Below are 24,598 nucleotides of genomic sequence, written 5' to 3' on the forward strand. Positions count from 1 at the left end.
TATGAAAAGATGCAGAGGGTTATGAGTTGGAAAAAGCAATAACGTTTGCTTAAATAAATTCAAAACCATGTTTTATTTTGTGCAGAGAAACAAATTTTTCTTTTCAGCCTGAAATTGAGTAGACCTGCAATTACACAGGATGTAATTGCTATGTGGTGTGCATACATATATTCAGCATAGCACACAAAGACAGTCATCTAATATTGTACAAAGATGACACTGCACTATGATCTTGTCAATAAATGGTCCTGGAATAACTGGATATCCATGGGGAATTAAAGAACGTATCTAGATCCTTACTTCATACCAAACACATCAATTCTACGTTGTACTTGCATTGTAAATGCAGTCTATATCTAAATGTACAAGGTAAAGCTTTTAGAAGAATATTTTCATGACCTTGGGGGTGCATACTGATTTCTTAAACAGAACACAAAAAGTGCTAACTGTAAATGAAAAAATTGATAAACTGAATAAAATTAACTTTTGTTTATCAAACAATACCAATAAGGAAAAAGGAAAGCCAGAGTGAACAAGAGCCTACAAATTAACCCATAAGAAACAGGAAGACAACCTAATAGAAATACAAGCAAAAGATCTGAATAGCCAGTTCACAAAAGCATATACCCAAATAGTCAACAAATATATAAAAAGGTGCTCAACAGCACTAGTAATCAAGGAAATGCAAATTAAAACCACAATGTAATATATCATCCACTAGAAGGACAAAAAATTTTTTAAAAGATAATACCAAGTGTTGACAAGGATTTGAAGGAACTCAAATTCTTACATACTGCTAGTTGTAAATTAGCATAACCAACCATTTCAGAAAACCGGCAATTTTACAGTTGATTATACATATACCATATGATCTAGCAACCCCAATCATAGGTATATACTCAATGGAAATATACACATACATTTATCAAAAGATATGAACAAAAGTATTCATAGCAGTTCTATTTGTATAGCCTCCAAATGGAAACCACCCACATATCCAACTAAATTAAAATTTATAAATCAATTGATATAGTCACAGAATGGAAAACTATACAGCTATGAGAATGAATGAACTATAACCACATAGAATATGGATTAATCTCACAAGCATAATGTTGAGTCAAAAAGATACTGTATGATTCTGTTTATATAAAACTGAAAAGGAAGTAAATTTAGGGTATTAAAAGTCAATACAGTGCTAACACTGGAGAAGGGCCATTAGGGACTGGAAATGGGCACTAGAGGGGGCTTCTGAGGTTCTCGTAATGTTCTAAGTGCTAGTTACACACGAGTGCAGTCCTATAAAAACTCATCAAACTACATGATTTGTGTACTTCATGTATTAACATAAACTTCAATAAAATATACCAAAAATATATAAAAACAATCACAGATTTGGGAGAGGGTGAATTGGGGAAATGGAGGAGAATATGAAGAAAAAACAAAATATTCTCCTTCTCCAAATATACAGTATAGAATATTCTCCTTAAAGTTGCCAACCAAGTAAAATATGTTAGGTATATATAAAATATAAAACATACTAACCATGAAACCAGGTAGTACTGGCTGAGTAAATTTTGTCTTAAAGGAATATAGCAACTGTTTAGAATTTGCATCATAGAATGAAAGTTGACCTAAAAAAGAAGGAAAAAAAAAGCCTAATTTATTATACAAAAAATTGTAACATTTAATTAATTCTAACGCATAATCATGCAAAAAGTAATAATATATAAGTTGGCATTAATTTTTGTTATAAACTATGAGGACTGGATTAATTATTCTCACTTGAAAATCAGAAGGACAAATGCTTAAGGAAAAGCTCAATCCAATTTTCTTCCCCTGGTTTTCAAGACCTCTATAATACCTCCATAATCTAGCACTATTTGACTTATTTAATACAAACTATTTCCTTATTTGATCATTATTTAACAAATGGTTTCATTAGCCCAGCGTAAACCAAGGCCATTTCTTCCTCCTTATTTTTCCTATAACCAGCCTCTCTGCCCAAATTCTAATCACCATTTAAGGTTTACTCTATTAAACTTTGTCTTCTATCTACCTGATGCCATACTGATACTCCAGTCTCTAAAATCACAATATATCTATCACTGCTTCAATTTTGTTAATTTTTTTAATAGAGGCGGGGTCTTGCTATTTTGTATAAGCTGGGCTTGAACTCCTGAGCTCAAGCAATCCTCCACCTCAGTCTCCCAAAGTGCTAGGATTACAAGCATGAGCCACTATGCCTGACCTGCTTTGTTAATTTTTAAAATCACCTCACAGTATATCCTTCAATAGGATCATGCCCTAAAAAAAACTGTCTGTCTGACCTCCTAAACTGGCCAACCAAATGGCCTCCTTACAGCTGTTATCACTTCTTGAAACTCTTCTCTGATGACCATTCCCTTGGTTTGTATCATAACCCTGGGGATAACTTCACCATCTCCTCCTTTTCTTCCTGTTCTAAATGTAGCCACTTTGTCCACGCTCTCTTTTCTTTATATAATGCTTCCTTAATAAATCAACTGCCACCAAAGAGGAAGATAAAATAAACTAATATTTATGCACATTATTATGTAGGTTGTTTAATATTTTGAGGTAATGTATGTAAAGTACCCAGTACTTTGATCTCGAAGTTGGTAAACAGCATAATGGTACATATGATCACAAAGTTAGTAAACAGCAGAATAGTAATGCTTAAATATATTGTCCTGTACAATCTTCCATAGCAATTCTGTAATGCTGTCTCAAATATTTAATGTCAGCTCTACTTAACTGCTGAATTCTAGCACTGAATTTCAAAATGCTTGCTAAACATGCCACATGATTATCCTGCTGGCATTTCATTTCCCCCCAAAACTCTATGTTCCCTATCCTGTTGACACTGTCATCCTCTTGATCACACTGGCTGGAACCTCAAAGTCATCTTCAACTGTCTGTCCTCAGCTGATCTGTATTTAGTTACTAAGTCCTATGAATTCTACTTCTACACTGTCAAATCCATTCTTAATTCTGCACTGCTCAGATGCTTGTTGCCAGTTACTCAACACTTATTAAGGGCTTTCTATGTGAAAAGCACTAGCCAGGCAATAAGGGCTTAATAGCTAACAAGAGACTCAGTCCTGCTCTACACCACTTGAAGACTGCTTCCTGAAAAGTCTTATGCTTGCTATGCTTTCGATCTCTTCCATCTTTAACCACTGACTCTCTAATATTTCTAAAACTCAATTATCTTATGACTATAGTGTTCTAAAACATGCAGAACCACCCCTCCCCACTACTGAAGACCAGTCCATTATTATTTTTCAAGGCTCTCAGAATCTGATCCTATTCCACAGTACAACTTCCCCTTGCCATACGTTATGTTCTAGACTAAAAACTGTATCTCACTACTACCTTTATGGACTCACAGAGTATGGGAAAGGAGAGAGAAGAAGCAAATGTTGTCTTGGTAGTTGAAAAAAAAAAATGTATGCTAATAAATTTGCCATTTATCCTGAGGAAAATGATTTAACTGATTCAAGGCGAATAAGTTAAAAAACAAAAAACACAGCAAAGCTAACATGTCATCACTAAAAATAAATCAAGCCAAAATTACTTTTTCTCCTTTTCTGAGTAAATTAATTGACAGCTCACGGAATTATTTGGGCACAATATTACTAAAATAATAAAATTTGGTATTAGCTTAAGTGTCAACTTGGAGAAAAAACATCTAGGGAATTACTTTAGTTCAATATTATGTCATCTTCAAAATTATTATACATTAGATGACTGTAGAGAATATGCTTATGAAATAACTAAATCAATGAGCTTTAAAATTTTTTCCAAATATAAATATCAAGTAAATTTTTAGATAATTTTAAGACGGGAAATTTGGGCCAAATCTATTAAGATGAAACTAAAAAAGGGTAAATGTAATAGTCTTCATTTGCATTATATATAACATTGAGTTATTTTTAAAAACCATAAACTGGCCGGGTGTGGTGGCTCATGCCAGTAATCCCTGCACTTTGGGAGGCCCAGGCAGGTGGATCACTTGAGGTCAGGAGTTTGAGACCAGCCTGGCCAGCATGGTGAAACCCCGTCTCTACTAAAAATACAAAAATTAGCCAGGTGTGGTGGCATGCACCTGTAATCCCAGCTACTCAGGAGGCTGAGGCAGGAGAGTCGCTTGAACATGGGAGGCAGAGGTTGCAGTGAGCTGAGATTGAGCCACTGCACTCCAGCCTGGACAACAGAGTAAGATTCCGTCTCAAAAACAAAACAAAACAAAACAAAAAAAACCAAAACCATAAACTGCCTAATAAAAGAAAAAGACAATTTGACATAATGCCGTGAAAAAGGATCTAATGGATTAGGGTAGCTACAAGCTCAATATTGATCAGCAGTGCTAAGTCATACTATTAGAAATAGCATAGCCAAATTACTGTCCTTTGCTGGTCAGAGGTCATGTGTTCCACTCTAAGACCAACCTTTAAGAAAAACACTGACATACTAGACAGCCATAGGAGATTATAAAGACTTGGAAAAATTAAATTTTAACAGGGGCAGCTAATAACAGAATATATGGTCTGGAAAAACAGGGCAAGAAAGTTTTTAATAAAGGATTATCGTGTGAACATGAGTGAGGAAACGTAATTCTGTGTTTATTCAGATGGGAAAATTTAAGAGAAACAAGTTTCTGAAGTTATACGGAGACAATGTGAGTCAACTTAAGAAAAATCTTCTAACCAAGAGCTGTCCAACAATGAAACAGGCTGCTTTCTAAGACAGTAAACTTCACGTTAAAAGTTCTTCAGGCACATAAGTGGCAACTACCTGCAGAGATAGTGTAGTAAGAACTGTATACGGTGTGGCAGATGAAGTAATTTCTTTTCTTTTTTGGATTAGACTACACTGTGTTAATAATTTTGTAAGTAAAGAAATTCTGATATTGAGGGGAAACCCCTTTGGCCCCTCTAAAGATATCATGAGTCATTCTGAAGAATATTTTTAAAGACAGCAACTTGAAAATTAAGAACATTCCATTCGTTTCAAGTGTGATGAGGTTTGGCACAGTAAATATTTGCTGTATAGCTTATGTTTACTAGGATAGTAGAAAATATGGCTCTTGAATTTTTTTTTAATTTTTGTAGGTACATAGTAGGTGTGTATATTTACGTAGTATATGAGATGCTTTCATATAGGCATGCAATGTGTAATAATCACATCATGTAAAATGGGGTATTCATCCTGGGTTGGGTAATTTCTAAGATCTACTTCAACTAGAAAATTTTGACTATCACTCTTTAGAGGTAGGTAATAAAACATGGTAAGGAAGGAATTAAAATGGACAGAAGAAATGTTAGTGCTGAAGACTAAAATCAGCAAAATCTTTCAGACTTAGTATATTATAAATGAGTGCTTTTATAGGGCTCCAGGCAGACATCACATATACCATTCCAGTCAATTCTAGAATTGAGATTATGATTGCAATCAAAAGCCTACCTGATCAAAATGTCCTTCCCACAATACTAATGGAAATCCTGTATAGATGATTACCAGTGAAAGGTACTGAAATGCAAGCAACTATGATGAAATAACCTACGAGAAAATAAACTTACCCCCATCAAAATCACAAAATACACCTAGTTTTTCAGGAACAGTAACATCCAAAGCTTTGACTTTATTATTATGCTTTGCTGCAAATGTGTTTTGTAGCCAGTTGTTGACATGGATACACCAACTAGTGTTTGTCTTTCCCAATTGGTCAAATTTCCCCAACGTTTTGTATGCTACTCCCACACTGTAGGATTTACAATCCTTCTGGGCCTTGACCTCCCAATAATGTTGTCCACTTTCAATAGCAGTGTCTCCTACAAAAGATCAGAAAGGTAGATTTGACTCATCTCTTCCTTATGAGTCACACAGTTTTACCAACCACTCGTCCCAAAAAAAGACACAAAAATTTTTATTCAAGTACTTTTCCTATAAGAATAATCATGTTAACACACAGACATTAAATGCTGGGTACCTGCTCTAACTTTACCTTTACGTTTAGTACTATTCTTGAATATAAAATGCTTCAGAGGTTTTCTTCCTTACTATCCCCCCTCCCGGCTTATATATAAAGATGTGGGAACACTACGTAAGCTGAAGTAGAGTTTTAAAAGTATCAATAATAATAAGACAATCTGAAAACTCCCCAAAGTAATTAGGCTTCAATTGGGAGAAATTTCTTGCAAAGATGTATTCAATATACAGGCAGTCACTTTGAGTGGAAAGTCCATCAGTGTGATTGTGATGCCTTTAATCTGAGATAATGAAAAACAATTACGTTTTGTCCTACCCAGCACCGTGTATGATTCTCCAGTAAAACGATCTCTACTGCCTCTTACTGCTGGTGGCCTGGAGCCTACAGATGTTCGTTTTGGGGATGGTGTACCACTTCTATATAAACAAAAAGAAAAAAGAAAAACAAATATTTTATACTGTAAATGTTTCATAAACTAAAACTAGAAATCATGGAAGGAACCTCTGAAAAGATTTCTAATTATGTTATAGAAATAACACCATTCAATTTGATCTGAACTAGTTAATTAAAGAGCGCTGTCAATTATAAACACTGAAATGTAAGAAGCTATCAATACAAAGCAGGCTGAAAACACTAATGGCATGCAGACTGAGCAAGGCTTATACAAAGAATACACGGCTGAAATAAGAAACAATGCTAAAATGTGACAAGACTTACTAAAGAAAAAAAAGAACTCAAGAAAGATAATGAGTTACAGCTTACATTTTTTTTCAGTTAAATGAAGGCAAAAATAGGTTTCTTCTTATAATCCTGACTAAATAACTCTTTTTATAAGCAGTGAGTATTTTTGCTCTGAATCTTACCTTCTTAAAAATAGAAATGGTGGCCAGGCACGGTGGCTCACACCTGTAATCCCAGCACTTTGGGAGGCGCCAAGGCAGGAGGATCACCTGAGGTCGGGAGTTCGAGACCAGCCTGACTAACATGGAGAAACCCCATCTCTACTAAAAATACAAAATTAGTAGGGCGTGGTGGCACATGCCTGTAATCCCAGCTACTCGGGAGGCTGAGGCAGGAGAATCGCTTGAACCCAGGAGTCAGAGGTTGTGGGTGAGCCATGAGTGCACCATTGCACTCCAGCCTAGGCAACAAGAGCAAAACTCTATCTTAAAAAAAAAGGGACAGGTGGCTGCACGTGGTGGCTCATGCTTCTAATCTCAGCAATTTGAGAGGCCAAGACAGGCGGATCTCGAAGTCTGGAGTTCGAGACCAGCCTGGGCAACACAGTGAAACCCCGTTTCTACTAAAAATACAAAAATTAGCTGGGTGTGGTTGTGGGTGCCTGTAATCCCAGCTACTCGGGAGGCTGAGGCAGGAGAATTGCCTGAACCCAGGAGGCAGAGGTTGTAGTGAGCCGAGATGGCGCCACTGCACTCCAGCCTGGGCAACAGGGCTAGACGCCATCTCAAAAAAAAAAAAAAAAAAAAAAGATGGAAATGGCAATTATCCAAATCCTTGCACAGGATAATATCAAGTATTATCAAGCATTTCTCCTACTCAAATAGACAAGATCCACCTTGACTTCCTCTTATATCAAATTATATGATATATGGAAAACTGGAGTATTGGGATGTTTACTAACATTCAAAAACTCAAAATAGATTCAGTCCCAAAGATGTTTTCAAAAACATTTTAATTATATTGAATTACTGCATTTAACAAAAGATTTTTTGGTCAAGATTATCCTAAAAGTATTTGGGGGATATGGGGATAACTATATTCTCACCACTAGTTAGAAATAAAAACACTTTTTTCTAACATAGCACTAGAAATTTTCTTCCTAAGAAAAGATCAACTGAGTAGATTTTAATATAAGCTATCAATACTAGACTAGAAATCCCTGATGGCAAAGCAAGAATACAGATAAAACTTAAAGTCATTTCATATGATTCATTTCATATGATTCAGTGACTTCATTCTGCATTATTTACATGTTGTCTTGCTGTCAGAAATCAGATTTTTTAGACAATTTCAAAGAACTCAGGACCACTTCAACTGTCTCCTTTTTAGTGTATAATATTAAGTAGCAAAAGTGTAAGTCTAGAACTATAACACTCACATGACTTAGTTTAATTCTTCCCAAGGGATTTCAAAGGTCCTTTGTGTAAAGATGTTTCTTTAAAAAGACAACTAAAAACTGACTATAAGTTCTGTTTGAACAGATAGCATGAGCAAAGCTGTATGTGGATAGGTAGATTAAAATTTCTGTGAAACTTGTGCTAAGGTAGGCAGTAGTTTCTTGCTATTGGGTACGGGGACAGCAAAACAGAACGTGAGGGGGGAAAATTCCAGAATAGTTGTTGAGATCTCCAAAATGAAGGATAGAAACAAATAAAAATTATTAAACATTTATACTCTTTATTCTGAATACCAAAAATATATGTTTTCACTTCTTCAAGGTTTGAGATGAACATGTATTCTAAGCTGATCTTATACAATACTTGTAAGAGTCATTAACTAGTATAGTAAGAAAGTAAAACTGCAAACATTGTTAACTGATAACTCAGGAAAAAAGAACTGTATCATAATTTTCTTTCTGATTCATTTTATACAAGCTGATAGAGAATGTTAAAAGCCCGATCACAAAAGGTCTGTATGTTTTCAAAAGCTTTATCTTAAGCTCAGTAGAAAAGATAACATTACATTTGCCTCAAAGTTTAAAAAAATAGTACATGCAGCTCTATTTTCCTGATCTTGTGAGGGGCAAACACTCTTGAAATCAATGGTGTTTAAACCATGTGCTGAACTCAAGGGAATCCACAGATGCCACAGAGGTACTTTGGGAAGAAGCCAGCTTTAGGGCTTCCTCCCTCCTTTAACCAGCTATACTTTTCTCTTTTTGGATTAGGCTTCTGGAAACATTTCATGAAAGAAACCATGCTGTTGCTTTTCTTAAAAAGAGGTGTGAAAAAACAATGTTTTAGATGCAACATTAAAAGAAGACATGAAAAGGAAGAGGGCGAAAGTAAAATTGTTTCAACACGGTATATAAATTATAACAAAAAAGCTTTTAGGTCTCCAGAACACCTATATAATAAAAGAACTTCCTGTGGTTGACAGTTATTCTCCAAAAGTTCATGTGACATTATCTGAAATGATAGTACATTCTCCCCTAGAAAAAATGAGTGCAGAGGTCACCAAATATTACCCAATTCATCAAGTCACCAATTCATAAATTGACTGCACATTAATCTTCCTCCACCCAAGTTATTCAACTGCAAATATTGGTAACTATACAAAAATGAACACAGTTTTAATTAATCACGTCAGTATTTGTGAAAAATTACTTTTGTAACTAGAGAAGGAAGATGGGATACAATAACCTGAGAACACTAGCTCTTCATTATATCTAACTTCACTTTAAGCCCCAGTGCTTTTTAGTATTGCTAGTACTATCTTACCATTAACAATCATGACTATGGTTGCTATTCAGCTAAGAAACAGAGCAAAGAAAGTCAACAAGATTTTGTTTTGGGTAACTAGGTAAGAATGAAATGAAAGGAGATGAGAGGTTAAAGTAAATGTGTAATCAGGAGTGAGGAGCAACTAAATGAACCAAACCAGTGGTTCTTCAACCCAGCTGCACATCAGAATCACTTGGGGACCTTTTAAAAATGCAAATTACCAGGACTTACCATAAACTACTAAATCAGACACTGGAGGGTAAGCTTGAGAAACACATGTCTGGTTTTTAAATTAAGAATTTCAGGATTTTGCTGTTCATCTGGGCTAGGAGCCACTGAGGTAAAACAAAGCAAAACTCCTCTATCAAGGAGTAGGGATTAAAAGGGTGATGAAAAGACAGGTTTTACAAATCTATCATACGGCATGCTTAGCGCTTATTGGTTACGGCAAGTGAGGAACTTGGCTATGGAGTAGCTGAGGGAAGGGGACTAACTGTTGCTAGGAACCACATCTCATCTCTGTATCCTCAGTACAGAGTAGGTGTACAATATCTGACTAGAATGAGCTCAGCTGAGTAAATAGAGTATGTGATACTATCAATTAAGGACCACCTGTATCTTCCTGAGCCAAAGTACTAAATTGAAAAAACAAAGGCCTTTGGCATTTTGTAATAAATCAATGATTGTCAATTGAAAAGGCACAGCAGATTCAGAAACAATCAGGAAACTTTTTCAAAATACACTGATAGTTTGCCTCCCCAACTGGTGGTCAGAGTGTCTGCTGAGAGGAAACATGCATTCTGAAAAATATTTCCCAAGTAACTCAGGGCAACAAATAGAAAGTGAACGTCATACAAATAAAGAGAAAAATTTCACTTAGCACTGCTTCAAAATGTATTAAGAGCTCTTTTGATAACAGAAAAACAATTTTTAAAAATTTGTAACTTACCAGTAGTAAAGAAATAAAGGGAAGCATGGAGAAAAGAAAAACAGACATAACTATTGACATTGGCAGTTTAATTTCAGAGAAAAGTTAAGTAAGGAAAACTCTTCCATTGCAGCATTCCAGACTTCCAATCCTAAGTCACTTTTGCAAGAAACAACTTATAATAAGTTTTATGTCAAGCATGATCTCCTCCCATCCCCTCCCTCACCCCACTTCCCTAAAGGACACCCTGGCCACTTAACTATCTGAATTTAAGTAAGGCTCTTCAGCTACCTCTAGTCTGGATTGTTTTACCAGCTTCCCAAATAATTTCTTTACTGTCCAATTCATCTTTTTCATTATTACAAGATAAAGCTAACTCTGATTCCTCTATTTAAAAATCATCATTTACTTCTATACTACTTACAAACGACTTAGCATGACATTCTGGTTCTTGATTTAGTCCTAATCTGCCTTTCTAGCCTTCTAACTCCTAGAGAGCACTATATAGCTAAATATACCAGTCAAAATGTTGTTTAAACTCACACCATCTGCTTCAGTGCCTTTGCTATGGCTGTTCCGCCTTTCACTGCAAGTCTAACAACCATACGTTTTCCCACTTGCTCAAGAACCGGCCTAAATACCACTTCTTTAATGAAAGTCCCCCAAATTCTAACGGGTTAAATAACCTGTCTCAGGACTCTTGCTCCAGGCCCAAATCCTGTGTGTGATTTTTTTTCTTTTTTTTTTTTAATATTATTATACTTAAAGTTCTGGGGTACATGTGCAGAATGTACAGTTTTGTTACCTAGGTATACATGTGTCATGGTGGTTTGCTGCACTCATCAACCGGTCACCTACCTTAGGAATTTCTCCTAATGCTATTCCACCTCTAGACCCCCACCCCGACAGGCCCCATGTGTGATGTTCCCCTCCCTGTGTCCATGCGTTCTCATTGTTCAACTCCCACTTATGAGTGAGAACACATGGTGTTTGGTTTTCTGTTCTTGTCATAGTTTCTGAGAATGATGGTTTCCAGCTTCATCAGTGTCCCTGCAAAGGACATGAACTCATCCTTTTTTATGGCTGTGTAGTATTCCATGGTGTATATGTGCCACATTTTCTTTATCCAGTCTATCATTGATGGACATCTGAATTGGTTCCAAGGCTTTCTGTTGTGAATAGTGACCCGATAAACATATGTGTGCATGTGACTTTATAGTAGAATGATTTATAAATCCTTTGGGTATATACCCAGTAATGGGATTGCTGGGTCAAATGATATTTCTAGTTCTAGATCCTTGAGGAATCGCCACACTGTCTTCAACAATGGTTGAACTAATTAATTTACACTCCCACCAACAGTGTAGAACAGTTCTTATTTCTCCACATCCTCTCCAGCATCTGTTGTTTCCTGACTTTTTCATGATCGCCATTCTAACTGGCGTGAGATGGTATCTCATGGTGGTTTTGATTTGCATTTCTCTAATGACCAGTGATGATGAGCATTTTTTAAAATATCTTTGTTAGCATATGTTTGATAAGTGTCTGTTCATATCCTTTGCCCACTTTTCAATGGGGTTGTTTTTTTCTTGTAAATTTGGTTAAGTTCTTTGTAGATTCTGGCTATTAGCCCTTTGTCAGATGGATAGATTGCAAAAATTTTCTCCCATTCTGTAGGTTGCCTGTTCACTCTGATGACAGTTTCTTTTGCTGTGCAGAAGCTCTTTAGTTTAATTAGATTCCATTGGTCAATTCTGGTTTTTGTTGCCATTGCTTTTGGTATTTTAGACATGAAGTCTTTGCCCATACTTATGTCCTGAATGGTATTGCCTAGGATTTCTTCCAGGATTTTTATGGTTTTAGGTCTTATCTTTAAGTCTTTAATCCATCTTGAGTTGATTTTTGTGTAAGGTGTAAGGAAGGGGTCCAGTTTCAGTTTTCTGCATAGCTAGCCAGTTCTCCCAACACCATTTATTAAATAGGGAATCTTTTCCCCATTGCTTGTTTGTGTCAGGTTTGTCAAAGATGAGATGGTTGTAGATGTGTGGTTTTATTTCTTAGGTCTCTGTTCTCTTCCATTGGTCTATGTATCTGTTTTGGTACCAGTGCCATGCTGTTTTGGTTACTGTAGCCTTGTAGTATAGTTTGAAGTCAGGTAGCATGATGCCTCTAGCTTTGTTCTTTTTGCTTAAGATTGTCTTCGCTATGCAGGCGGTTCCATATGAAGTTTAAAGTAGCTTTTTCCAATTCTGTGAAGAAAGTCAATGGTAGCTTGATGGGAATAGTGTTGAATCTATAAATTACTTTGAGCAGTATGGCCATTTTCACGATATTGATTATTCCTATCCATGAGCATGGAATGTTTTTCCATTTGTTTGTGTCCTCCCTTATTTCCTTGAGTAGTGGTTTGTAGTTCTCCTTGAAGATGTCCTTCACATGCCTTGTAAGTTGTATTCCTATGTACTTTATTCTCTTTGTAGCAATTGTGAATAAGAGTTCACTCATGATTTGGCTCTCTGTTTGCCTGTCATTGGGGTATAGGAATGTTTGTGATTTTTGCATATTGATTTTGTATCCTGAGACTTTGCTGAAGTTGCTTATAAGCTTAAGGAGATTTTGGGCTGAAAAGATGGGGTTTTCTAAATATACAATCATGTCATCTGCAAACAGAGACAATTTGACTTCCTCTCTTCCTATTTGAATACGCTTTATTTCTTTCTCTTGCCTGATTGCCCTGGTCAGAACTTTCAATACTATGTTGAGTAGGAGTGGTGAGAGAGGGCATCCTTGTCTTGTGCTGGTTTTCAAAGTGAATGCTTCCAGTTTTTGCCCATTCAGTATGATACTGGCTGTGGGTTTGCATAAACAGCTCTTATTATTTTGAGATACATTCCATCGATACCTAGTTTATTGAGAGTTTTTAGCATGAAGGGGAGTTGAATTTTGTCAAAGGCCTTTTCTGCATCTATTGAGATAATCATGTGGTTTTTGTCATTGGATCTGTTTATGTGATGGATTATATTTATTGATTTCTATATGTTGAACCAGCCTGCATCCTAAGGATGAAGCCGACTTGATTGTGGTGGATAGCTTTTTGATGTGCTGCTGGGTTCGGTTTGCCAGTATTTTATTGAGGATTTTCGCATCAATGTTCATCAGGGATATTGGCCTGAAATTTTTTTTTGTTGTGTCTCTGCCAGGTTTTGGTATCAGGATGATGCTGGCCTCATAAAATGAGTTAGGGAGGAGTTTGTCTTTTTTTATTGTTTGGAATAGTTTCAGAAGGAATGACACCAGCTCCTCTTTGTACCTCTGGTAGAATTTGGCTGTGAGTCTGTCTGGTCCTGGACTTTTTTTGGTTGCTAGGCTATTAATTACTGCCTCAATTTCAGAATTTGTTATTGGTCTATTCAGGGATTCGACTTCTTCCTGGTTTAGACTTGGGAGGGTGTATGTGTCCAGGAATTGATCCATTCTAGATTTTCTAGTTTATTTGTGTAGAGGTGTTTATAATATTCTCTGATGGTAGTTTGTATTTCTGTGGGATCAATGGTGATATCCCCTATATCATTTTTTTATTGCATCTATTTGATTCTTCTCTCTTTTCTTCTTTATTAGTCTGGCTAGTGGTCTATTTTGTTGATCTTTTCAAAAAACCAGCTCCTGGATTCACTGATTTTTTTAAAGGTTTTTAGTGTCTCTATCTCCTTCAGTTCTGCTCTGATCTTAGTTATTTCTTGTCTTCTGCTAGCTTTTGAATTTGTTTGCTGTTGCTTCTCTAGTTCTTTCCATTTTCATGTCAGTATGTCAATTTTAGATCTTTCCTGCTTTCTCTTGTGGGCATTTAGTGCTATAAATTTCCCTCTACACACTGCTTTGAATGTGTCCCAGAGATTCTAGTACATTGTGTCTTTGTTCTCATTGGTTTCAAAGAACATCTTTATTTCTGTCTTCATTTCGTTATTTACCCAGTAGTCATTCAGGAGCAGGTTGTTCAGTTTCCACATAGTTGTGTGGTTTTAAGTGAGTTTCTTAATCTTCAGTTCTAATTTGATTGCACTGTGGTCTGAGAGACTGACTGTTATGATTTCCATTCTTTTGCATTTGCTGAGGAGTGTTTTACTTCCAATTATGTGGTCAATTTTAGAATAAGTGTGATGAGGTGCTGAGAAGAATGTATATTCTGTTGATTTCGGGTGGAGAGTTCTATAGATGTCTATTACGCCCACTTGATCCAGAGCTGAGTTCAAGTCCTGAATATCCTTGTTAATTTTCTGTCTCATTGATCTGTCTAATATTGACAGTGGGATGTTAAAGTCTCCCACTATTACTGTATGGGAGTCTAATTCTCTTCGTTGGTCTCTAAGAACTTGCTTTATGAATCTGGGTGCTCCTGTGTTGGGTGCATATATATTTAGGATAGTTAGCTCTTCTTGATGCATTGATCCCCTTACCATTATGTAATGCCCTTCTTTGTCTCTTTTGATCTTTGCTGGTTTAAAGTCTGTTTTATCAAAGATTAGGGTTGCAACTCCTGCTTTTTTCTGCTTTCCATTTGCTTCGTAAATATTCCTCCATCCCTTTATTTTGAGCCTATGTTTGTCTTTGCATGTGAGATGGGTCTCCTGAATATAGCATACTGATGGGTCTTGACTCTTTATCCAGTTTGCCAGTCTGTGTCTTTTAATTGGGGCACTTAGCCCGTTTACATTTAAGGTTAATATTGTTGTGTGTGAACTTGATCCTGTCACTATAATGCTAGCTGGTTATTTTGCCTATTAGTTGATGCAGTTTCGTCATAGTGTCGATAGTCTTTACAATTTGGTATGTTTTTGCAGTGGCTGGCACCAATGGTTCTTTCCATGTTTAGTGCTTCCTTCATGAGCTCTTGTAAGGCAGGCCTGGTGCTGACAAAATCTCTCAGCATTTGCTTGTCTGTAAAGGATTTTATTTTTCCTTCACTTATGAAGCTTAGTTTGGCTGGATATGAAATTCTGGGTTGAAAATTCTTTTCTTTAAGAATGTTGAATATTGGCCCCCACTCTCTTCTGGCTTGTGGGGTTTCTGCAGAGAGATCTGCTGTTAGTCTGATGGGCTTCCCTTTGTGGGTAATCCAACCTTTCTCTCTGGCTGCCCTTCATTTCAACCTAGGTGGATCTGACAATTAGGTTTCTTGGGGTTGCTCTTCTTGAGGAGTATGTTTGTGGTGCTCTCTGTATTTCTTGAATTTGAATGTTGGCCTGTCTTGCTAGGTTGGGGAAGTTCTCCTGGATAATACCCTGAAGAGTGTTTCCAACTTGGTTCCATTCTCCCCACCACTTTCAGGTACACCAATCAAATGTAGATTTGGTCTTTTCACATAGTCCCATATTTCTTGGAGCCTTTGTTCATTCCCTTTTATTCTTTTTTCTTTAATCTTTTCTTCTTGCTTTATTTCATTAAGTTGATCTTCAATCTCTGATATCCTTTCTTCCACTTGATTGATACAGCTATTGATACTTTTGTTTGCTTCACGAAGTTCTCGTGCTGTGTTTTTCAGCTCCATCGGGTCATTTATATTCTTCTCTAAACTGGTTATTCTAGTTAGCAATTCATCTAACCTTTTTTCAAGGTTCTTAGCTTCCTTGCATGAGGTTAGAACATGCTCCTTTAGTTTGGAGGAGTTTGTTATTACCCACCTTCTGAAGCCTACTTCTGTCAATTCGTCAAACTCATTCTCTATCCAGGTTTGTTCCCTTGCTGGCAAGGAGCTGTGATCCTTTGGAGGACAACAGGCATTCTGGCTTTTGGAATTTTCAGCCTTTTTGCGCTGGTTTCTCCCCATCTTTGTGGATGTGTCTACCTTCTGTATTTGATGTTGGTGACCTTTGGATGGGTTCTTTGAGTGGATGTGCTATTCCTTTCTGTTTGTTAGTTTTCCTTCTAACAGTCAGGCCCCTCTGCTGCAGGTTTGCTGGAGTTTGCTGGAGGTCCACTCCAGACCCTGTTGGCCTGGGTATCACCAGCGGAGGCTGCACAACAGCAAAGACTGCTGCCTGTTCTTTCCTCTGGAAGCTTCGTCCCAGAGGGGCAACTGCCAGATGCTAGCCAGAGCTTTCCTGTATGAGGTATCTATCGGCACCTACTGGGAGGTGTCTCCTAGTCAGGATTCACGGGGGTCAAGGACCCACTTGAGGAGGCAGTCTGACCCTTAGCAGAGCTTGAACTCTGTGCTTGGAGGTCCGCTGCTTTCTTCAGAGCTGTCAGGCAGGAACGTTTAAGTCGCTAAAGCTGCACCCACAGCTGCCCCTTCCCCCAGGGGCTCTGTCCCAGGGAGATAGGGGTTTTATCTATAAGTCCCTGACTGAGGCTGGTGCCTTTTTTTCAGAGATGGCCTGCTCAGAGAGGAGAAATCTGGCAGTCTGGCCACAGCGGCCTTGCTGAGCTGCAGTGGGCTCCACCCAGTTCGAACTTCCCAGCAGCTTTGTTTACACTATGAGGGGAAAACCACCTACTCAAGCCTCAGCAATGGCAGACGCCCCTCTCCCGACCAAGCTATAGCGTCCCAGGTCAATCTCAGACTGCTGCTGTGCTGGCAGCAAGAATTTCAAGCCAGTGGATTTTAGTTTGCTGGGTTCCATGGGGGTGGGACCCGCCCAGGCAGACCACTTGGCTCCCTGGTTTCAGCATCCCTTTCCAAAGGTGTGAATGGTTCTGTCTCACTGGTGTTCCAGGCGCCACTGGGGTATGGAAAAAAAAAACAAAACCTTCTGCAGCTAGTTTGGTGTCTGCCTAAACGGCCACCCAGTTTTGTGCCTGAAACCCAGGGCCCTGGTGGGGTAGGCACCAGAAGGGATCTCCTCGTCTGCAGGTTGTAAAGACTGTGGGAAAAGTGCAGTATCTGAACCGGAGTGCACCGTTCCTCAGGCTGTGTCCCTCATGGCTTCCCTTGGGTAGGGGAGAAAATTCCCTGACCCCTTGCACTTCCTGGGTGAGACAACACTCTACCCTGCTTCAGCTCGTGCTCCATGGGCTGCACCCACTGTCCAACCAGTCCCAATGAGATGAACCGGGTACCCCAGTTGGAAATGCAGAAATCACCTGCCTTCTGCGTCTATCTTGCTGGGAGCTGCAGACTGGAGCTGTTCCTATTTAGCCATCTTAAAGATCAAATCCGGCACATCTTTCTTCCTAAGAATGCCTGGCGCGTTTTCTTAATTTGGCAAACTACAGTCAGCTCCACATTAGCCACAAGCTTCCAGCCAGCAGTCCTTGGGAAATTCTCCTGGAAAGAAGACAGCCGTGCCGTCTAGTGACGCGCATGTGCCCTGTATGTGATCTTTCAGGCCCAAGGGTTGGCGGGCGTTGATGAGGCAGGGTGGGGGCACAGGGTAGGGTGAGCTGCCCTTCTCGCACCAGACTTCGTGCACAGCTAGTGCACTGTAGTTTCGAGAGAGAGTTGCAATTCCACTCTTCTCCCCATCATGATCATATACCGTATCTGCAATCCTACCCTAGGCACCTCTATTCAGAGGTCCCCTTACTGGAGGGAGGCCCTAGGCTGAGTTGCTTTTCAGGTGTCTCTGCGTAAAACTGCTTTAGGGCAGAGGTCAGGGGAGGAGTGATGGTCTGAAAACACTTTTCTCCACTCTGTTTTAGTATCTTTCCCATTTTAGCCCCTCACTCCCCACCTTCTTGACTCTCAGGCCCATAAACTGGCAGGAACCTTTTTGTTTGGGGCTTGCTGGCAGTGAGAAGATCCACTACTTGTGATCTGTGTTGATTTACATGACCTTCACCCAGTGCCATTCTGTTGGGAAAAATTGAACACTGGGGTAGTGGATACTCTTTCCTTTGTGGCCTCTTGCTTATACTATCACAGGAAATCAATAAAGCCTTGATTATTACCTTTAGTTTGGCTATCCTACCTAACCACCTCAACATCTGGCAGCTCTGGGCATCTTTCTTCCTCTGAATACCTTTATTCACACTTACAATTCTACATATGTCTACCTTGCATTATTGCTACTTGTACATACATCTCATCTACATAAGTTAGGGCAAATTTCTTGAAAGCAGAGACAGTATTTATTTATCCCTATAAATCCTATAACATCCAGCAGACATCCTACAGCGAACAAATATTTATGGAAAGAATATATAAATGCATATAACATTCGACAAGTAGCCTATACGTAAAATACTCTTAAAAAGTAGGAAGGGAGAAATAATATAACCTTAAATCATAAATATGTAGTCTACTCATAGACTATTAAATTCAGCATTTTCCAATTTATAATACACTATAAAATCACTTTTACCAATAACAAGTACATAAACTGAAAATAAGAGGAAGATAATTTTGAAAAGAGAACACATTCTGGTTTCCAGTAAAGATATGTAGTATCTTCAAATAAGCACATTATTACTCATGCAAATTGAAACAATTCATCTTTCTGGAACTGTCTTGATAATTTTAGCAATGGCCTTTATTTTTTATCCTTGTTGCTCCTGAAACTGCCTAATTATTATAAAACAGAACTCTTCAAACCTGCTGTGTGTCAAATACAAATAAAAGCGAAGCTATAATGTTAGACTAACGAATATTATTCAGTACAACAAGAAAGATGCCAGGTATGAGTAAAAGCAGAAAAATAAATCAGATAAGGGAAAAAAATTCAAGAAAGACTTTAAAGCAGAGCTTATTTTGTTACCATATACAATATAATCCAAATAATATGCAGCACACTACAATGTAAATTCAAAACATAAGCTACCAATACAGTCTACACAGAGCAGTATTTTAGCTTATGAAGGCTGCCGCAATGGCTTCTGCTTATTGGTTAAAAGATAAAATTAAAGTTTTTTTAATCAGCCAAGCTAGATTATACTAAGTCCTAGAACTAGACAGACATAGATCATCACCTTGTATGTTTCTTCAGTGAAGTAACATGGACACTGTCAGATAAAAACAGGCAACTGTTAAGAAACTGTTTTACAACTTAAATTTAACAGCTTATAATGAAATCAGATTAAAGGCCTGCTGAGGAATTTTTGGGGGTTCATTACTGTAACTCACAATGGCATTTATCTTCAGTTTGAGCAAAAATTTCTTCTATTAAAAAAGAAAGAGGATCCCATGCTTTGACTTTATTTAAATAAGTTAGTTATGACAATAACAAAAGGTCCTTGAACCTGCCTCTTAAGTTCATTGTGTTGCTGATCAGAGGCAAGACCCTAGGGTTGTACCTATTAAACGCTGTCATTTAGTGCAGACCAGACCTGCAGGTAAGATAGGTGATCTATAAGTCTAAAATTCAGGAATTATACTAGAAACTTCTTCTAAGCAATTCAAGTTGCTGTATATATAACTTTAAAGAAATGGAATACTGAAATAAAAATGTGTAAGAGGATTAGGGATGAAACTAAAAAAAATAATAAAAAATGTTAATGACCTATTAAACTACTGACAAATAGTATTATATTCTTCACTTTGGTGCTACTAATATACTGTAACTCTCATAGGTATATTGACTAAGAATTTCAATAAAAGTTATTGTTAAATAAGAACCAGTGTACAAACATTTGTCCATATGGCAGATTTAATGGTCTAGCTTACCTGCCCTTGTTCTCTTTTCCTTTAATTTTACTTTCTTGACCTTTTCCTCCAGTAGGATCCCACTCTACACATGTATCTTCAACTTTCAGGTTCAAATGGGATGAGGAGTTATCCAAATTGAAGTTAAGTGCTATTCAAGATAATATTTAAATATATTTTTAAAATATAGCATATCTCCACTTTCTGAAACACAGCTATCACCACATTATTTTCCTACTCAATCAATTCAATACTGAATACAGAAAATAAAGTTCAAATTCATAATCCTAGCACTTAAAGTTCTCAACAATCAGGCTATAATTTATAATTCTTATCTGATTTCCCATTATTCTTCTCTATATATCCTATACACCAACCAAATACAATGTACTTGCATGGTCACTGACATTTCTCCTGTTCATTCTACTAAAATCTCAATGAGTACACAGTAACCTAAATTTCCTGTTATTAGGATATCAGTTGACTGTTATGACTAAATAGGAAGAGGAACTGGAAGAATTAAGGAGAAGGATAAAATTACATAGTGTAAAAAATTATAGAACCTGGCATACATATTTTCTCTGATACTCTAATATTTAATAATTTCATACCTACACTGTCAGTTTCAAAGTAAGGCAAACATAGAGAAACTGAGGCCGTGATGGCAGAACAAGGAAACTGGCCCAGCTGATAGATAATTTACATGACGAAGAGTACAGAGGGAAAAGGGACCACATAAATTTTAAAAAAAACCCATAAAACTATGACTTCCAGATTATTTAATATTTTGAGGAATTAACTATACTTTTCACAAGACTTACTCAGAACTGCCTTAGGAATTTAGGAAATCAGTGAAGCAAGGTATAAGCTTCTCTCCTTGGAAACTGAGGGTAAATCATTAGAATGTACTGATTCATGGCTAATCACACCATTCCTTTTATCTTAAAATATAACTCTCGGAATCTCTATCTTGCAAGGTATCAGCTATTACACAGTTACTAACTAATCTGCCTGTTAGTTCTATTTCCCTCCAAAGGTTCAAACTTCTAGTATATATTAAGAAATACAGTATCCCTTTACAGAACCCTATTTCACTTATGGATATTACTTAATTTAGCTAAGGCTTCAGTGTGTCTGTGAACTATGACTCTATAGGTTTATTTTGTTTGATGATACATAACTGTTTACCTAATGAATCAATAATCCTTTTATCCCCTACTGTTCTGTAAAGAGCACTTTAATTTCAACTATGCATTGGAGCTATTGTTCATTGTTTTTTATTTATGAAACAACATTCTGAATACAAATCTACTGACCACAGAGCTTCCAGTAAATGTCATACAGTACAAGGAAGTTCACAGCTTTCAAAATCTGCATTTAAACAGAAATGAACTTACAGAAAAAAGAGATAATGCAGCAATCATGCAGCTTTTTAGTAAAAACAGAAATAGAATTCCTTAATAGACAGGTTACCAAAAGGTTAGGATTAAGTAAAACTTATACCCTGCATTTCCAAGAATGAACTGCCTTAATAAAGTTAACATCTATATGTGAGCTACTAGGTAATGCATGTGAGAGCATCTACATTTTTGAGAAAGAATATTGGATTTAACTCTAAGGTGCCACCAATTCTCAACTGCTTGCTAAAATCCTAAGGCTGTTTTTTTAAAAAAGGAAGAAATCCTAAGGCTGTCCCCTAATGTTTGTTATGCTGGAGAGAAGGGCCACCAGCAATACTGGTGTCAAAGGTGGCAAAAAAAAAAAAAAATAGATAGTACCATTGAAAACCACTTAAGACCATACTTATTAAATACTGCAGCATCCAAACAAAAAGGCATGGATTTCAAGCCTAAGGAGTGTCATTTTCGTATCTCTCTTTCTTTGTGGACACTACCCCTTATGGACCTCAGTTAAGTTATAGAGCTCCTCTAATGTAACAGAGATAATACTCTATAGTTAAAAAAAAAAAAAAAAAAAAAGACTAGCCTCAAAAGTGAGGTCCTATCTCTAGTATAAGTCCTATAATATAACTAGATACTGGTTCCCATACCTTTAATAGTCTGTGAAAACAAAGTACCAAAAATCAGAGTACAGATACGTTTCATATGTTTAACTTGTGCCAGTGGCTGCTTTCTTGGTACTATAAAATTATATCATAGCTGCTATCAATTAAAGTTGGAGAATAATTTGTGATTTAGTAATTTAATATCATTTACCTTCACAAGAAAATAACTAATAATATACTCTAAATATTCTGGTGATAAGAACTTATATTACTCATGACTTCTGAGAATTTCAATGCCAGAAGAAATAGTGCTTCATATGTTGGAGGGCAGAAGTAAACAATGTTCACTATTTTCCATATCAAGAACCTTAAGTGGAAGTATATGAAATTTTGGTAGGCTCAACTACTTAATCTCCACCTTTCTTCCTTTCTCTCTAGTTTTTTGTCCATACCCTAATTTCTACTGGTTGGTTGAAAAAGGCTGCAACAAGCCAAATAAATTGGTAAACAACTGTTCAGTGTGTCATTGGTAAAAATGTGGACTTTTCCTCTGCAGCTCTTACTCTCATTAGTAGCCCCACTAATGCTATGGAATAACCCTAGAAAATCTGTGACTCATGGCCATGTAGGAGTCTAACTTTATTCTGGAACTCCCTGAAGGTCAGAATCACTGTTTTGTGGGTCTCAGAGTTGAGTTTCAGTCTATTCCTACTGCAGAGGGTTTACTCAACAGTGAAGAAGTGCTGAAAAGGCCTAGAATCAACTTAGTTTCTCTCTACAAACCCCATGATTAAGAGTTTGACCAGTAACATCCAATCACTGCTAATAGGAGCAGCCAGGCCAGCTGGAAGAAAACCACAAGCCAGTGATTCATTTTCTTGTATCTATGAAATTTGCATAGAAATTATAATTCACCACATTTAGGTCCAACTTTGGTCATTAAATATGAACAGTAAATGAAAAGAAACAGAAGAAATTTTAAAAATATGATGCTCTTGAGGAAGAATAATAGTAATGAATTTTACTTGATGGGCTAAAAACAGTTCAAGTTATATAGAAAAGATTATCTGCCTACATATGACTATTATTTTAAAATGGTAAAAACCTCTAGAGAAACCACAATAACATCTCAGTTTGATAACATGTAATACAGAGTTAACTGCATTCCTTGGCTAAGTTACCTATAGTTCTCAAATAGAAACATCTGCTAATCCAAACAAATTACTTCAAGATAGACTTTATTTCAGACCTTTGTGATGCAAACATTTTTCTGAGTTTGTCTCATCAATAACTTATAGGCCTTATATTTTGTTTTATTATATGATTTTTTTTGTCATCCTCCAAATCCAATCAAATTTCTGGCAGGTAAACCTATTCAAATGCTGTATGAACTAGAGGTCAGTGGAATGCCCTAAGTCCCAAGTGCCTACAAGAATGTGTAGAGTCTGGTTCTGGAATTAAACCCAGTCAATAACCATCTCACAACTAGGAAAGTCTCCAGCATTATAACCTTCAAATTGGTAAATATCTAAAAAATCCTCTGTATTCAAGTCTGCTACTCTAGGGAGTTTTCATTAAACCCCAATTGCTTTCAGAGACTAGAAGAACCTAGGTTCCAGGCTCATAGTAAGGGCTGGCACAAAACTCAGAAGTGGATTCTTATTCACACCTTTCCAAACTAGGTCTAGGGATCATGGGAAAGTCATTTAATATATGAAAACTCTATTTTTTCATCTGCAATATGGGTATCAATAATATCTAGCATACTGATCTCTCAAGATGACTTTAATTATCTAATAAAGAATTGAAAGTGTTTTGTAACCATTAATAAACTATATAAACGTTAACTGTTGCAATAAGATACAGGAAAACAGAGAGGACCTGAACTAAACAGATACTTCCCCAATATTGATTCATAATCCATTCTATGGGAAAACTCTGGGCAAATCTCAGTGATACTTACCTATTTATAACAAGATTGAAATTTACAAATTAAGCATCTCCCAGAGAATACAATACCATCATCTCAGTCTATTTTATCTGTATAAATAAAATCATATAAGAAAACCCAATGAAAACCACTACTGTAGTCCTATTTTCCCTTAAAATTCTTACTGTTGAGAAAGCTAGGCTAGGAGAAGTAGAGAAGTAACTCAACATCACATGAAGTGCTTCCGTTACAAAGTTATGAATAACTTCAGATGTTAAGCTTTGTTTTATGCTATATAAAGAGCCACTGATCTCACCTTTGGTCTCTAGAGTCACTGGATCAGAATACTCTCCAGCCACAGCCTTGTTACAAGCTCGCACTCTGAAATTCATATACTTTGAATCAAATTTTAAGCCTGAAAAAACGAAAACATGGTTTTCAGACATGTACAGTAAAGGATTCTATTCCAAAAAGTAAGAGTATGAACCTTCAGGCATTAAGAACCATGTCTCTGTATTCAGGAAGAGTATGAATTTGTTAAAAAGAGTGGTATGTGGGCCAGGCGCAGTGGCTCACGCCTGTAATCCCAGCACTTTGGAAGGCCCAGGTGGGCGGATCACAAAGTCAGGAGATACAGACCACCCTGACTAACACGGTGAAACCCGGTCTGTACTAAAAATA

At 37.0% G+C, this 24,598-nt stretch overlaps 1 protein-coding gene across 16 annotated transcripts in view; it reads right to left on the reverse strand.

Moving 5' to 3' along the window:
• FSD1L (fibronectin type III and SPRY domain containing 1 like) overlaps window positions 1-24,598 on the reverse strand; it is a 102,798-nt gene that overhangs the window by 11,832 nt on the left and 66,368 nt on the right. For 4 of the 16 annotated variants that reach the window (XM_024345805.3, XM_024345813.3, XM_024345814.3 and 1 more), the window contains 6 exons: window positions 24,234-24,332; window positions 20,004-20,133; window positions 19,310-19,342; window positions 6,317-6,429; window positions 5,604-5,855; window positions 1,546-1,634 (listed from right to left, as the gene is read on the reverse strand). In XM_024345805.3, coding sequence (XP_024201573.1) covers window positions 1,546-1,634; window positions 5,604-5,855; window positions 6,317-6,429; window positions 19,310-19,342; window positions 20,004-20,133; window positions 24,234-24,332 — 716 coding nt within the window. The remainder of the gene's footprint in view (window positions 1-1,545; window positions 1,635-5,603; window positions 5,856-6,316; window positions 6,430-19,309; window positions 19,343-20,003; window positions 20,134-24,233; window positions 24,333-24,598) is intronic. The other 12 variants (XM_024345810.3, XM_054658919.2, XM_054658921.2 and 9 more) reach the window with 4 other exon arrangements.

Source organism: Pan troglodytes, chromosome 11 (assembly GCF_028858775.2).
Source record: "Pan troglodytes isolate AG18354 chromosome 11, NHGRI_mPanTro3-v2.0_pri, whole genome shotgun sequence".
Taxonomy (NCBI): Eukaryota; Metazoa; Chordata; class Mammalia; order Primates; family Hominidae; genus Pan; species Pan troglodytes.